Source organism: Jaculus jaculus, chromosome 12 (assembly GCF_020740685.1).
Source record: "Jaculus jaculus isolate mJacJac1 chromosome 12, mJacJac1.mat.Y.cur, whole genome shotgun sequence".
NCBI lineage: Eukaryota > Metazoa > Chordata > Mammalia > Rodentia > Dipodidae > Jaculus > Jaculus jaculus.
In genome coordinates, this window is record NC_059113.1 from 94,597,483 (window position 1) to 94,613,254 (window position 15,772).

General features: G+C 41.0%; 1 protein-coding gene across 1 annotated transcript in view; it reads right to left on the reverse strand.

Annotated features, from left to right (window-relative positions):
* Positions 1-850: 850 nt before the first annotated feature.
* LOC101602001 (hedgehog interacting protein) overlaps positions 851-15,772 on the reverse strand; it is a gene marked incomplete at its 5' end in the record, with an annotated part of 109,163 nt that continues 94,241 nt past the window's right edge. Inside the window, 2 exons of the mRNA XM_012948184.2 lie at positions 851-1,711; positions 5,116-5,264. Of these exons, the coding sequence (XP_012803638.2) occupies positions 1,518-1,711; positions 5,116-5,264 (343 nt within the window). The remainder of the gene's footprint in view (positions 1,712-5,115; positions 5,265-15,772) is intronic.

A 15,772-nucleotide genomic window follows, 5' to 3' on the forward strand; every position in this document is an offset into this window, starting at 1 on the left:
AAATTAAGGTTCATTTTTATAAAGATCAAGGAGCAGGTTTGGCAAGTTGGCCAGTACATCATCTATATGGTTCTACAATTTAGAGACTGGAGGAAATAAATGAGGTTCACAGGAGGCCATACAAAAGATGGGAACATGTCCTGGGTAGATGTGCTATATCAGTAGAGCAAAAAGGCCTTATAATTTGTCAAAATCCAAACGTGGAGAGATGGCCTGGAAAACCATTCAGAAAAATGTCTGCCAGACTTTGCAACTTTAAGCTAGAACATGCCATGTTTTTTTAAAAACCTGCAGAGAACAGTTAGAGAAAACTTATCGATACATTCACCGAAGCGAATCTGCATGGACTTCTAAGGAACAGATACATTTTAAGTCATCATTGTCAAGAATGAGGATGTTCAAATTTTGCACCAGTGACAGTTTGCGCAGCTAAAAATTGACTGGGCTCTTCACTGAGATTCAGCTCAGTGGGCACTCAGCAACATTCTAGTTACATGTGTGGTGATCTTGCTGTGGTGAAAGGCACTTTACAAATGATTAATGCTGGGATTTTTTTTAAATGATGGGCTGTTTTCTTGCTTTTTCATCTATCGTGAATGATTACATGTTGGCAAAAGAATACATGCTGGTAAGGGGAACATTAAAGCTCATTTGCTTTCTGACTCTCCTTCTTTCCAATTAAGGTGGTGAAAAATGTAACTTGAGTATTTTACAGGACAGGGTAAAGGTATTTCATCTAGGTGATGTCTATATTATAAAAATAAAATAAAATATATAAATATGTAACACAAACCCAGTGCGTATTGTTACATAAAATATACAATAAAAGCAGACCTTTCTGGAAGACTGATTTTTCAAATAGGTTGTTATGATTTAATTATAAAACATTTGCAAACAATCTTGAGATTAAGCTGAAGAAACCAGACTGCTCTCCAGATAAACAGGTAAGCCTGTAATGTTCTGTAATCGGATACATTGGTACGAAATGAAGATCACAATTTCATATCAAGTTGCTCATTTAGAAATTCATCAAGGAGTTCTGAAACATGCTCTCATATTATAGACCTTTAATATAAAAATATTTCCTTTTTTATTCAATCCATCAGATTGCACAGTTAACGTTTCCAAACTCCATTCAAGTTGACTTTAGTCATTACAGATAGAAAATTCATGGAGAGTCAAACAGTGTCTTCTGATGACATAGAAATTCTGCTATCAATTGACAGTGGAACTTCGGTGTAAATTATTCCACACAAGGAAGCATATATTAAAAAAAACCACATCTGTTATGCAACCATGCGTATAGGGGCTGTGAGTGTGGGCGTGTATGCGCGTATGTGAACAAAGGTGCCAACATACACACAGAGGATCTGCACATTTCTGGAAACTTTTTTTTTTAAATTAATAAAAGAAAATGAGATCACAGGAGTGTATAGCAGGATAGGAGTCTTTCTTTTTAATGACGGGATTAAAAATAAATGCCCATTGGAAAGGAATAGTCAGACAGTCCCGGAGAACTATACAATGTAACTTGTTAGGTCCAGCAAATAAGATGTCATGTCAATGATCTGGTCAAGAATACCTGTCCTGGCCACTCTGCGGATGTTCCTGTCCACTTGTTCGCACTGAGGACCCAGGTAGCCTTTTTTACAGAGGCACTTGTTCGGTCGGATGCAGACACCTCCGTGACGACACGCTGGCTCACACTTTGCTGCAGTAAAGAAACGACAATGTCACACTCTAGTTCTTTCTGCTGTCATTGGGGATGTGTATGGCATCCACAACTGGGTAATGAAAGGGGGAAGAGGATGGGCATGGAATGAGCTGCAAGATGACCGTACAAGCAGGAGAGAAAGGACTTATGTGGACTTGGGGGAGAGAACCAGGCAGAGCACAGCACCCAGTTGCAGAGGATGACAAACAATAAATCTTGTTTTCTCCAAAGTGGCTCCAGGGCTGGAGAAATGGCTTAGCGGTTAACGGGTTTGCCTGCGAAGCTAAAGGACCCTGGTTCAATTCTCTAGGACCCACATAAGCCAGATGCACAAAGGGTACCTGCATCTGGAGTTTGTCTGTAGTGGCTAGAGGCCCTGGCACTCTCATTCTCTCTCTGTCTGCTTCTCTTCTCTTTCTCTCTGTTTGCAAATAAATAAAAAAATTTTTTAAAAGTGGCTCCAATGTGAAGATTTGAGGCCTTTTGAATCTCCTCTCTGTAAAGCATTTCAACAGAGGGTCTTCCAAGCTCTGTGATCCATTTTTCCAGGCTTGGGGCCTGACTAGGGAAGAGGTCTATCTTGGGAAGGGGGCCGCACAGGCAGCTCCAGTGTGCCACTGAAGTAAGGCAGGCTGTGACTTTGGGTTGGATGGAACATCTGCCCTCCAGTCTTCCTCTGGCTCCTGCTTCCCTTGCTTCCAGGGGATACCTAAAACACATCACTCTCTGATGATGCTGGAGCCCTTTCCTGGGCAGAGTGCCTGAGGCTGGCAAATGAGTAACCCTTCTCAAGGCTGTCCTAAAGCAGAGCATCTCTTCATGAAAGGATCTTTACATGAGGTTATAGGCAGAGCAGGCAAAGATTTACTGCTGAATTGCGACAGAGATATCCAATAAGATGTAGAAGTTAAGTGCTGTTTACTGCTAAGTCTGGTGCATGCAGCCACCAAATTCCTTAAGCATCAAATTCCTTAACTATGGCACCTTATATTTTGAGGACCAGGGTCATTTTCACCTTTTCAAACACATTATTCAAGACCCATGGTTTGGGCTGGAGAGATGGCTTAGCGGTTAAGCGCTTGCCTGTGAAGCCTAAGGACCCCGGTTCAAGGCTCAGTTCCCCATGTTCCACATTAGCCAGATGCACAAGAGGGCGCACATGTCTGGAGTTCGTTTGCAGAGGCTGGAAGCCCTGGCGCGCCCATTCTCTCTCTCCCTCTATCTGTCTTTCTCTCTGTATCTGTCACTCTCAAATAAATAAATAAAAAAAATTTAAAAAAGACCCATGGTTCTATGACTGACCCATGGAAAATAGAGAAAATAAGGTGTATTTTTCAAATTTGTAGAAGATGAGTAAACCATGTGGGTATATGAATAAAGCTTCTGCTTGGGTTATCCCAGATTGCTTTGATAAAATGGCTTTGGGTTATTATCACATTACAAATAGTTCAGTTTAATTAGGAGGAGGAACTTACAACTGAAAGACTACAGTATTTTACTGAAGTAAAGACTAAATGTTAAGTCAGTGGACATCCATTTCCATTTATATCAGACATTGTCATTAGTATCTATTAAGATGGATAATGCCCAAGTACCCAAAATAGTTGGCTCATCCTTGGTTGAAACACACTGCCACCAGAAGACAACATATATCTGTTAGTTGATTATTTGAGGTGACTCAGAGGGAAGGCAAAGTATACAGTGAAGAATCAGTGGGAATGGCTGCCGGGTGATAGAAACAGAGAGAGCCCATATTGTGAGATACCAAAGGAAGGGGAGGGATGATGTAACAGTCATTTGGATATCATTATATTTGAACATTGATTCCTGAAAAGGAAACAGAATGGGTCAATAAAATGTGTGCACTTCTTACAGATGATTACTGAGCTTCTGTTGACTTGTAATTATGCTAGCTTTATTTCCAGATAGGTGCCATAAAATCAGTGATTATTTAATGTCAATAAATTGTGGAAGCAACTTAAGCAGAAAATCTATTTTACATAGGTGGTTCTAAGTATTGGCTGTTTTGTCAGGCAATATATAAAGTAGACAAGTTATGACTATGCTTTTTAAAAAGATTTTATTTTTATTTATTTATGAGAGAGAGAGAGAGAGAGAAAGAGAGGGAGAAAATGGGTGTTCCGAGGCCTCTAGCCACTGCAAATGAACTCTAGATGCATGAGCCACCATGTGTATCTGGCTTATGTGGAACCTGGAGAATCGAACCGGGTTCCTTAGGCTTTGCAGGCAAATGCCTTAACCACTAATCCATCTCTCCAGCCCATAACTATGCTTTTTAAAAAGTAGATGCTGGCTTAGACCAAAATAGCATTTATGAATTAAGAATAACATTAAATATTAATTTGGAGTGCTGATTCTCATTGACAGGGGTATACTTTATTGTGAAATAGGGATTGATATCATTTGTAAGCAATATACGCCATTTGTTGCATAGACATTTATTTTTTTTTAATTTTTTAATTTTTTTACATTATTTATTTATATATTTGAGAGCGACAGACAGAGAGAAAGACAGATAGAGGGAGAGGGAGAGAATGGGCGTGCCAGGGCTTCCAGCCTCTGCAAACGAACTCCAGATGCGTGCGCCCCTTGTGCATCTGGCTAACGTGGGACCTGGGGAACCGAGCCTCGAACCGGGGTCCTTAGGCTTCACAGGCAAGCGCTTAACCGCTAAGCCATCTCTCCAGCCCAGACATTTTAAACATACACATCTTACACTCTAGGTTTCTAAATGTATCCAATATTCTTAGTTTATACCAATTAGGACTTACACATTGCACAAAATTAAGGCAATCTCATGTGCATGGATAGGAAAACTCTGAATAAATCTCCTTTGCTCCCTTTGAGCAGCTGCACACTTCACTGATGGTTCACAAGGCAGGGGCAAGCAGAATTAAAAATTCTCATAATATGTCTCTAGATAATTGCATGTTCCCCTTTTATTTAGCGACACCCACTGAAAACCACTCTTTTTAGTGTGCCACAGCAAAAAAAAAAAAAAAAAAAAAAAAAATCAAGCAGTAAAACCAGGGGCAGCATTTATGGGGTGTCTGGAAAATGCCGGCAGTTGGTGAGGGGCTTGGCAAACACTAAGTCATTGGTTGGTGTGAATGTTCAGAATGCAGGGCTGAGCCCCACAGGGATGACCAAGGTGTGCGGTTCGCATCTGCTAGACTTTTTGAAAAGACTCAGTGGTTTAGAGAGCTTTTCAGAAAATGGGAAAGATTTAATTGACAAGTTCAGAAACAGATATCATCATAAAGTGCTGAACACCATGGCACACTATGCGATTCTAGAAAGGAGCCAGCGATGCTAATTTCTCAAATGGGCCAAGACCACCCCCATTCCCGGGGTGTTCAGGTGACAGCAGAGATACTCACCGATTCTGCAGAAGTCCCCTTCCCAGCCTGGGCTGCAGCAGCACTTTCCAGTGGGGGTGGAGTAGCCATTCCGACAGAGCCGGGAGCACTCGGAGGTCAGGGGCTGGGCAGGTTGGACTGTGGTTTTGCATTCCTCAGGCATCAAAGGTCTGCACCCAAAGACAAGAGTTGAAATTGCATTTTGGTTGAAAATTGGTACTGGAATGAAATATGATTTTGAAGCTTCAAGAGTGTGTGTTGCTTTCAAAAGAGACCTCGCTCTCTCTTTTTTTTTTTTTTTTTTTTTTTGGTTTTTCAATGTAAGGTCTCACTCTAGCCCAGGCTGACCTGGAATTCACTGTGTAGTTTCAGGGTGGCCTCGAACTCATGGCGATCCTCCTACCTCTGCCTCCCGAGTGATGGGATTAAAGGCGTGCGCCACCATGCCCAGCTTGAGACCTCTCTTTTTAAGGGACTGGGTCAATTCATAACTTCAGAAGAATAGGAAAATGCATACCAAGGTGGAATCAAACACAACATTCTAAGAAACTTCATCACAATCAAAATTCATTAAGAAAAAATGTATTTAATTATAACAATTATGTCTGCTAGACTTTCCAGCAACTACAATTTAAAGTAACCATAATGGAAAAAGAATGTGATTTTAACCTGTTATGAAGAAAGGAATATTAATAATAGCAAACAGAAATGCTATCTGTAATGTAAAAGTCATAGATTTAAAAAAAATTGGTCTACAACTGTCACCATGTACAGAGTGAGTGAAGCAGTAAGTCTTGAAAGACTTTTATGATGCTTTCTGTCTTTGTAAGGCTGTCATCCAAGCTGGCCCAGGCTGGCATCATGGTGGCAACCTGTCATTACCCAAGCACAGTGGTCTTTCTCTATAGTTTCCTATAGTCAGTAGTCTTGGTGCCACAGTGTGGTGAGAAGCCCTTTCAGCTAAGGAATGTCAATAAACATCTTCCCGTCAAGTCGCTTGCATTAGGATGGCAAAGTGGTTGGGGTCCTTAGGAACCATAACAAAAGAGGGGGTTGTTATGGGTTAAACCACTAGAACAGCTAAGTTACAGGAGTTTCAGAGATAAGCAAAGAATTAAGCCTTAGACCCTCAGTGCTCTTGTGACTGCTTTTGTTCCTGTGGCAATCTAAGCAATGACAACCAACAATTAAGCCCTGGGGACTAAGGAGATGGCTCGGGGGATAAGGTGCTTGGAAGAGGACTGGAGTTCAGACCCCCAGCACCTATTTAATTGCATAAATGCAGGATAGATGTGGCAATTGTATGTAGCCCAGTGCTAGGGAGGTGGAGAGAGGGGATCCCTGGGAGAGCTGGCTAACTAGACTCGCTGTAATGGTGAGCTCTGGCTCACAGGAGAGACCTTGCCTCTGTAAACAGAGAGAAGAGTGATTGAGGAAGATGTCCCATGTCAACCTCTGGCCTCTGTATGCACATACACACTAGCATGTTCACCTGTTAACGTGTGTGCCCATGTGCATATGCATGCCCACATACACGGACAACACACACACACACACACACACACACACACGCACATGGTAGGCCTGTTTCTTTAATGACTCAAATCCATATATGTTAAAAGCCAAAATCTGGGCTGGAGAGATGGCTTAGCAGTTAAGCACTTGCCTGTGAAGCCTAAGGACCCCAGTTTGAGGCTCGATTCCCCAGGACCCACGTTAGCCAGATGCACATGTCTGGAGTTTGTTTGCAGTGGCTGGAGACCCTGGCACACCCTTTCTTTCTCTCTCTCTCTATCTGCCTCTTTCTCTCTGTGTCTGTCACTCTCAAATAAATAAATAAATAAAAATAAAAAATAGTTTTAAAAAAGCCTTAAAATCTTAAAGTCCAACAGCAACTTTTCTAGCTGCTCTCCCCCGTAGAAGCCCTACTTTATGTTTAAAGCACTATATGTTGGAGGCAATGTGAGTAATTCAGAAAACCTCCTTTAACCCACCCAACTTCTTATTTAAATCTGGAAACAGTCAATGCATGTGAAAGGTCCTTCAGGCATCCCCTAGTTTATTTCTATCCAGACAGCATTAACAAGTATTTTCCATGTGTTCCCCAAGAGAGTCTTTCCGGGAATAGAAGTTGGGTGAGAACAGGTAGAGAACGTTCGATGGTCATGCCAAGAAGAGTGAGGACATGTCTTCTTCACCGCCTTGCTGAATAATATCCTTTCTACTTCTTTCTCTTGTACACTTCTTAATGTGTTCTTGAGACAATGCTGGTATTTCTGTAGCCACAAAGCTCACTGGATCCTTAGTCTTTATTATTGAACACGGAATTCAGGGAGCAGGGATGGTTCCAGTTTGGTGCCTGTGGATGGCTGCTTCTCTAACTGGTCTTGGTTAGAGCTTGTTCACTTTCTTCCTGACTCATCCAAAGGCAGAGCCCCAGAATCAGAGTGTGTCCAAAGACTTCACAGATTGTAGGCAGCACAAGGTAAAGGCAGACCCAGTGCCTGTGGGCCAGCGCACAGAGTGCTGTATTGTAGACCACAGAACTGAATGGAGAACATGTCTTGTGGATGAAGAAATTGGTGGAATTCAGTTAGGGAACTAGGAGACGTTGCTGGCTTCAGCCTATGTCTAAGGATACTTATTCATGTGCACTGGGAAAAGGCAAGAGGACAGGACAATCAGGGGTCCAATCCTAAGGGGTTCTTTAGGGTCAATATCTGACCTTTGGTCCCTGGTGATTCTCCAGCTAGGTACTTTATTTTTTCACCAAGCACCCAGATACATGGAAACTTGGATTGTGGACAGAATTCTATTTATTACCCTGGATTTAATCACTGCCTATCTGAGGATATTATTATTTCATACTCAGGCTTATTTTATTTATTTAGTTCATGTAAGACCATGGGACTGTCACCTATGAACATTATGATTCTCTCAAGGTTTAATCCGGATACCTGGGAAAATTATCTTCATTTTTCTCATGCAAAGTTAGTAACTCACAACTGCTAGCAAGTTAAATAAGTCTTCTGCCTCTCTTTTAAGCTCTTGTTTTGTCAAGATAAGAAAATTGCCTCTCTCTTACAGTACGTTACTTCAATTAAGGAATGGGTGATTCTGTCCTCTTCCTCCTCGGTCGGAGTGAAAGTTGTCTGAGAGCAGAAGCTAATCACCCAGTGATCTTCAAGTAGACAGACTTCTTCCCCATTTAAATGCAATGCGCTCAACATAATTTTTCTAGTAACATATTTGATAACGTCTAACAAAAGAGTTGGTGACCCCAGACATTCCTCCTCTGCATGATGTTGGTTCTGGTTATATTCTCTTTTGTAATAAAAAATAAAGAAGAGGACCTCCTCATACAGAATGAGGAGTACAGTGCACTTGACCTTTATAACTCTTGTCACATTGAACTAGACCATCTTCAGAATGCACAAGCATTACCTATACTACCTAGGTGACTCCTAAATGAAAAATCATAAGTATGCATTTGGGATCGTTTTAACTCCTCTTAATACTTACTGGAAAATCTTGTGCTTAGAGTATGGTGTTAACAAGAAATCAATGTAAAAGTTTGGTTCTGCTTTTAAGAAATCACTTTTTCACTTTTGACACCCCCCCCACCCCAAGCTCTATTGATTGGAGTCAGAAGTAACTTTCAAAAAAAAAAAAAAAAAAAAAACTTAGCCAAGAGGATATTTGAGTTTGTAATAAAGAGTATATTGAGCCTATTTGTTGACAGCTATCCCCTCAGCCCTTAAACTTAATTTAAATCAGAAAAGCCCATTTCCTAATCTCCTCACACGACACATAATGAAACATCGAGGGGCTAGTACAGAAAAATTGCTCAACATTCTTTAACACATAAAGCATTGTTTTGAGAAAGTTTAGCACATTTTCTTAGAAACCTCCTTTGGCTGGCTTTGTGTGGTAGTCAAAACGTCTGTGAAATAAAAAGAGACACTGGGAAGTGGGAGTGATTTATATCATGCCTCATATGTGATGACTTTCCGAGAATAGGAAAGGTCAGTAGTGAATGTCTCTGGATAGTGAGTTTCTGGGTGGTTTTCATTTAATGGAATTTAATTTAATCAATCAATCAATCAATCCACGGATGAGAAGACTTCTTGCAACTTGTGTTGAAGCCCAGGCTAAATCCTGTCCTTTTGGGTGAGCATTACTCACATCTGTCTATTTTGTTTTTCACACTCAAAAAAGGGCTCATTATTAATTTTTTGTTGTTGTATACCAATGACAATTTTATTTTACTGTAAATGAGGTACACAGATCACAAGTAATGCTTATTTATAAACTTCTGGCTCATGTGAACGTTTTAGAATGGAGTCATTGTAAAGGTTCTCTCTTCCTCAAGAGGAAGGCGATGGAAGAGCTAGCTATCTTACTCCTTCATCCACAGAGAAAGGGGTCTTCTACTGTTACATTTATAAAAACTATTTCTCCTTCATGCTCCCCCCCCCCATTTTCATGGGTTAGGAAAAAACCATAAAGTCTAAATTTTCATGGCTCACAGTGTGGTCCAGAGGAGTGGTGCTAGCAACCGGGGAGAGTTTAGAAATGCAGAATCTTGGGTCCTACCCAGGCCTGCCGAATTCTGATCTGGATGGCACAGGTTTGCCAGGTGAATCACATATGTACACACTCTCAGGTTTGAGAGGCATTGTTCTAATGAGGGCCATTTCCCAGCCAGGAGCAATTAATGTGGCCACTAATTAGCGTGTTCAGGAGCTTCCAAGTGCAGAAAGCTCTGAAATCCTATACTGGGTGGAGACTGCCTGTGCTCTGCCCAGGAGACGGCTGTCTTCCTGTGCAGCAATGGCAACTTCTAGGGTTTAATGGATTTCCTCACATAGTAAGCAATGTGATGCACAGAGGTCATGGTGAATCACTTGTCATTTTAAAACCAGTACTCAGCACTTTTACCTTAAAAAGGGTAAGGGAGTAGGACATTTCTCATGATGGGATTGACCAATTTCCCATGGGTATAGACCAAGGCAGAGAAATGAGACCTGGCTATTACCTTGTAGGTAAGTACTCATTTTAGTGACTTTTCCCAAGATGAATACACAGATTGATGTTGTAACTCTTCTGTTTTATTTTTCAGCCAAGCCCAACAGACTGCTTTTTTTATGAGAAGAAGAAGAAGAAGAAGGAAGAGGAGGAGGAAGAGGAGGAGGAGAAGGAGGAGGAGAAGAAAGAGAGAGAGGGAGAGAGATAATTGGCATACCAGAACCTCCAGCCACTGCAAATGAACTCCAGACATATGCTCCCCCTTGTGTGCATGTGTGACCTTGTACACTTGGGTCACTGTGCATCTGGCTTATGTGGGACCTGGAGAGTAGAACATGAGTCCTTGGGCTTTGCAGGCAAGTGCCTTAACGACTAAGCCATCTGTCCAGCCCTTTTAATTCTTTATTCTGGTTGCTCACTAATTTCCCCCCCATCTTCAAATTTTTATTTTTAAAATTTATATTTATATTTATTTATTTATTTATTTGAGAGAGAGAGGCAGAGAGAGAGAGAGAGAGAGAGAGAGAGAGAGAGAGAAAATGGGCATGCTAGGGCCTCTAGCCACTGCCGATGAACTCCAGACACACGAGACACCTTGTGCATCTGGCTTACGTGGGTCCTGGGGAGTTCAACCTAGATCCTTAGGCTTCACAAGCAAGTGCCTTAGCTGTTAAGCCATCTCTCCAGCCCCAAATCTTCTCATTTTTCTAGTTCAGTGTTTAATCATGAGACATAGCATTCCAGAGTCTGATGGATTGGTGGAAGCATACTGAACACAATGGAGCTGAGCTAGTGTTAACTTCTTGGACCAACAGTGCCTTCATTCTGAGGGCTCCTGAGGTCTCAGTCCACACCCTGGACCTCCCTGCTCACCTACCGCATGCTCACTCGGGGCGCTGAGAGACTGACACCTGGGTGGTTTGACATGAAATGAACAATGAATAAAATGATAACGGACGGCTGCAGAGACAAGACACTGGCATGGAGCTCAAAGGCCACGGGAAGTAGAGCTGTGTGAGCTGAGCTAGAGGTCTGGCTGCCTCATGCTAAGATCCTCAGAGAGTTTACAAATACCTGTTTAATTTTGTACGTGGTTAAAGACGCAACCATGGTAAAAAACAAATGGTGCAGCCACTTACTTTCTTTGGTAGCTTTCACATGTTTAGTTTTATCCCCATGGTAAAGGTCTGGCTTTGTCATTTCCAAATTTGAAAGGTCAGGAAATAAAGAGAACTACTGGTCCTCTATCTTAACTCAATATTCTCCCCACTCAGCCCTCCTTACCCTAGGAAAAAAATAGCAAGGTCCTCACATTTCAATCCCTGTAATGTGACTATTCAATCATCAACCCAATCTATAAATACCTAAAATAGAACAGGAATCTCTTGCACCCAACTTTCTTGCTTTAAGCAACCTAAATATGCCCATGGGAAGATCAAGACATGAAAAGTTTTGAGACTTTTTAACCTGGGTAAAGGGGAACAATGAAATCAAATAATAATGGAGGGCTGGAGAGATGGTTTAGCAGTTAAAGCGCTTGCCTCCAAAGCCTGATGACTTAGGTTCGATTCCTCAGTACCCGCATAAGGCCAGATGCACAAAGTGACACATTTATTTGGAGTTCATTTACATTGGTTGGAGGCCCTGTTGTGCCCATTCTCATCCTGTCTGTCTGTCTGTCTGTCTCTCTTCTATCTCTCTGCTTGCAAATAAATATTTTTTTTAAAAAAATGATAGAGTTGTTACAGACTGAGATTTTGTGTCTTTCCAAATTCATACACTGAGTACTGAGCCTCAGTGTGGCGGGGTTGGGGAATTGGGTATTAATTAGGCTTGCATGGCATCATAAGGATGTCCTTTCTCCATTCATTGCCTTGAGGACTATGCGAAGGCAGCTGTGCTCGGTTAGGGAGTCTGGTACCAGAACTTGGGTTTCCCAGCTTTCTGAATGATGACAAATCTATTACCTGTTACGTAAGCCCCCAAGATATTTTGTTATAGCACCTAAGATAATTAAGGGAATCATGTGGATGAGGCTGACCCCTCAGATCTCGGCAATGCTGTCACTGAGGTGCGAAACAAGACAGAAAAGTGGTAATTTGGAGATAAGTGGGGAAAGTCAGGCTGATGCTTGGCACAGCGAGAAGCTGCCTTGGGGAGAGGAGACGCTCACACCACAGCGGGTTTGCAGTAATGCTCTGAGCTCAAGAGCAAGTACAAATCTGACAGCCTTGCCATGCAGGTCCCCCCTGGTGGGCCAGAATGGGTACTTGTCTTTTGTCTGATCCCTTAGGCAGTATCTGGTGGTTCATTGCTTCACACACAATAAAAGATATTCAGAAGGTTTAATATCAGTCTTATAGTACTGAGCCAGGGGGTACTGGTGGAAGTGGACAGGGGTCTTAAAAGAAATGTTTGTAATAGTTTTTGACTCTGTTTTTGGGGTATATGTGTGTGTGTATGTAGTGTGTCCATGAGTGTGTGAAAATGCTCCTGCCCATGCCCACACATAGGTAGGCCAGAGAAGGGTGCCTTTTGTCTTCCGCTATCATTCTAAAACTGTGTTTTCTTAGGACAAAGTCTCTTATTGAATGAGAAGCTCACACCACTTTTCAGTTAACAGTACGCTTCTCGCTGCTGGGGTTGCATGCATGCAGGTTATGTGGGTGCTAGAGATTGAACCCAGGTCCTCATGTCTGAGCAGCAAGGCCTTCTATCTGCTGAGCCATTTCCCCAGAATTTTTGACTCTTAATAGGTGAAAAAAAATATGGTTTCATTCTTTATATTCCCCATTTTCTATGTTTTTTATTTTTAATATTTTAAAATATATTTGCAGAGAGAGAGAGAGAGAGAGAGGGATAGAAAGAAAGAAAGACAGAGAGAAAGGGGGAGGGAGAGAGAGAATGGGAGTTCCAAGGCCTCCAACTACTGTAAACAAACACCAGATGCATGTACCACTTTGTGCATCTGGCTTTACGTGGTTATTGGGGAATCAAACTAGGGTTGTTAAGCCTTGTATACAAGTATCTTAACTACTGAGCAATCTCTCTAGCCCCATTTTCTATGTTTTTAAGTAAATGCCATTTGTCCATGGCAATTCTTTCAAGTTGTCATGGCAGTCTGTATCGTTAGGACAGAGGTTAATATTCCAACATTCAAAATTGATTGGTTAAATGAAACTGTCCTTAACATAAAATTCCTTTGATGTGGTCATATGTCACATCTCCAGGAAATAGGGTATACATATAAAAATACTTATATATGTTCTCTCCATAAAAAAACCTATGAGGTGATGATAGATATGTTCATTAGTTTGACTTACACATTTCATTTCATATACTTTTATTAAGTATTATGTTTATGGTTACTCTCCCTGATAGTTTTCTGCAGTTTCAGTTGGTTATGGTTAATAACTATGGCCCAAAAATATAAGTGGAAAAATCCTAGAAGTGAACAATCAATATGTTTTAAAATATCTTATTACAGTATATGGATAACTTTTATACTTTACTGTTATTTCTGTTATAATTCTGTGCCTAATTGATAAGTTAAACTTCATACCATGTATTATTGGAAAACCACCCACATATAGGGTTGGATGTCATTGATAACTTCCGGTATTCACTGTATTGGGGGAGAATCTTGGCAAAAAATCCCCCAAGGGCAAGGGAAGGGGCTGTATAGTGGAAATGCATACAATTCCTTATTGGTCAATTATATCTTAAAAATCTAGGGACACATAGTTTAGTCATTGTTATGGTTATGGAAAAGTGGTAAGGGATTTAAAGAGCTGAATAAATAAAAATAATTTTGAATTTTATAAATATACATTATTAGAATTTTGAGTAAGTTATGATTATTTTCAAAATATGGCATAAACATATATACAAATAGCATGGTCACAGCAATTTTTAAAAATAATTTTCTTTAAAAGTATTTTGATTTGTTTTGGGCTGGAGAGATGGCTTAGCAGTTAAGTGCTTGCCTGTGAAGCCTAAGGACCCCGGTTTGAGGCTCAACTCCCCAGGACCTACGTTAACCAGATGCACAAGGGGGTGTGCACGTCTGGAGTTCATTTGCAGTGGCTGGAGGCCCTGGCCTGCCCATTCTCTCTCCCTCTCTCTATCTGCCTCTTTCTCTGTCTGTCACTCTCAAATAAATAACTAAAAATATTAAAAAATATTTTTATTTATTTATGAGAGAGAGAATGGACATGCCAGGACCTGTAGTCAATGCAAATGAACTCCAGATGCATGTGCCACCTTGTGAATCTAGCTTTATAGGGGCATGTACTGGGGAATTGAGCATGGGTCTTTTGGCTTTGCCAGCAAGCACATTAACTGCTAAGCCATCTCTCCAGCCCAACAATCATTTTTAAAATAAATTATATGGCTCTATGTAACATTGCATGCCATACCTGAGAATGTTTCCGTGTGCCTGCAAATACATGTACGTACACATATACAAATCTTGCCAAAGTGTGAGTAAAATTGCAGTTATATTAAATTCATAACAATATAGTGATCACCCATTCATTAGAAGTTTTGACTCTGATCTTTACCTAATTCTTTTATAAAACATCTTTCAAGTTTCAGATGTTATGTGGCAGCTTAGGAGAGATTTGTCAATGACAATGACATGCTTTGCCACACATGAAATGCAGTATGTGAAGAATGAAACAGGGGTAAACAGATAGGTGTACATCCAGTTTTAGTTGCTGGATATGCAAAATAATAATAGCAAAAAATGTGAAACATGCTTGCCTGTCCTTTAGGGTTCAAATCCACCATGCGGAATGGATTTTTATAGGACATATACTTCTTAATGACCTCTAGTGTTAAGAAATTCTGTCCTGTTTGGAAACTAGCCCCTTGTGGAGCCTGTATCCTTGTTAATAGCTAGAAGGTCAGTGGAGCCGCTAAACAGTTTGTATTACTGTCCGGGTGGCCATGAAACCAGCACCTGCTGCAGGAGGACTTGGCAGCTGGGTCAACAGGCACTGTGGGAATTTATCAACTTAGGGGGGCCACTTGCATAAAACTTTGACTGATGAATTAGGACTAGACTGGCTTATTGGGCTAAAGCTGTTCTATTATGTATGACTTTCTTGAAGATCATATGCAGCGGGTAAATAGAACTGGTTTCCCCTTATGAAGTGATTTTTTTTTTTCCTTTGAAAACAAAGCAACCCTTTAGCATCAATCACAATAAGGAACAGGATGAAGATATTAAGAAAAAAACAAAACAAAACCGGGAGTAAGTGGCACCTAGTGCGGGTGGAGAAGTGGCATCAGGGGCTGTTTTTTGGTATTGGTCAGAGAGGAGCTTGGGGACACATCATTACTGAGGAATGACGTCTCAGGCCTGGCATTGGCTTTGTTAATTTACAGACTTCTTACAGGAAATGTCTGCGTGACATGGTTGGGTAACAGATAAGCAATACACCGGTCAACGAGGCAGCATGTTAAAGGGCATCCTTGTTTTACAAATTCCTGGAGAACTAAGCCCGGGGAACATTTCCAAGTTAAAAAAAAAAAAAAAGTCATTGGCTTTAAGTTAATCTGAAACAAAAATTAAAGAGTCTCTGTCATTATTGACAGAAAAAAAAAATTGTGCTCCATGGGGACAAATAGATGGAAGCCACAACCC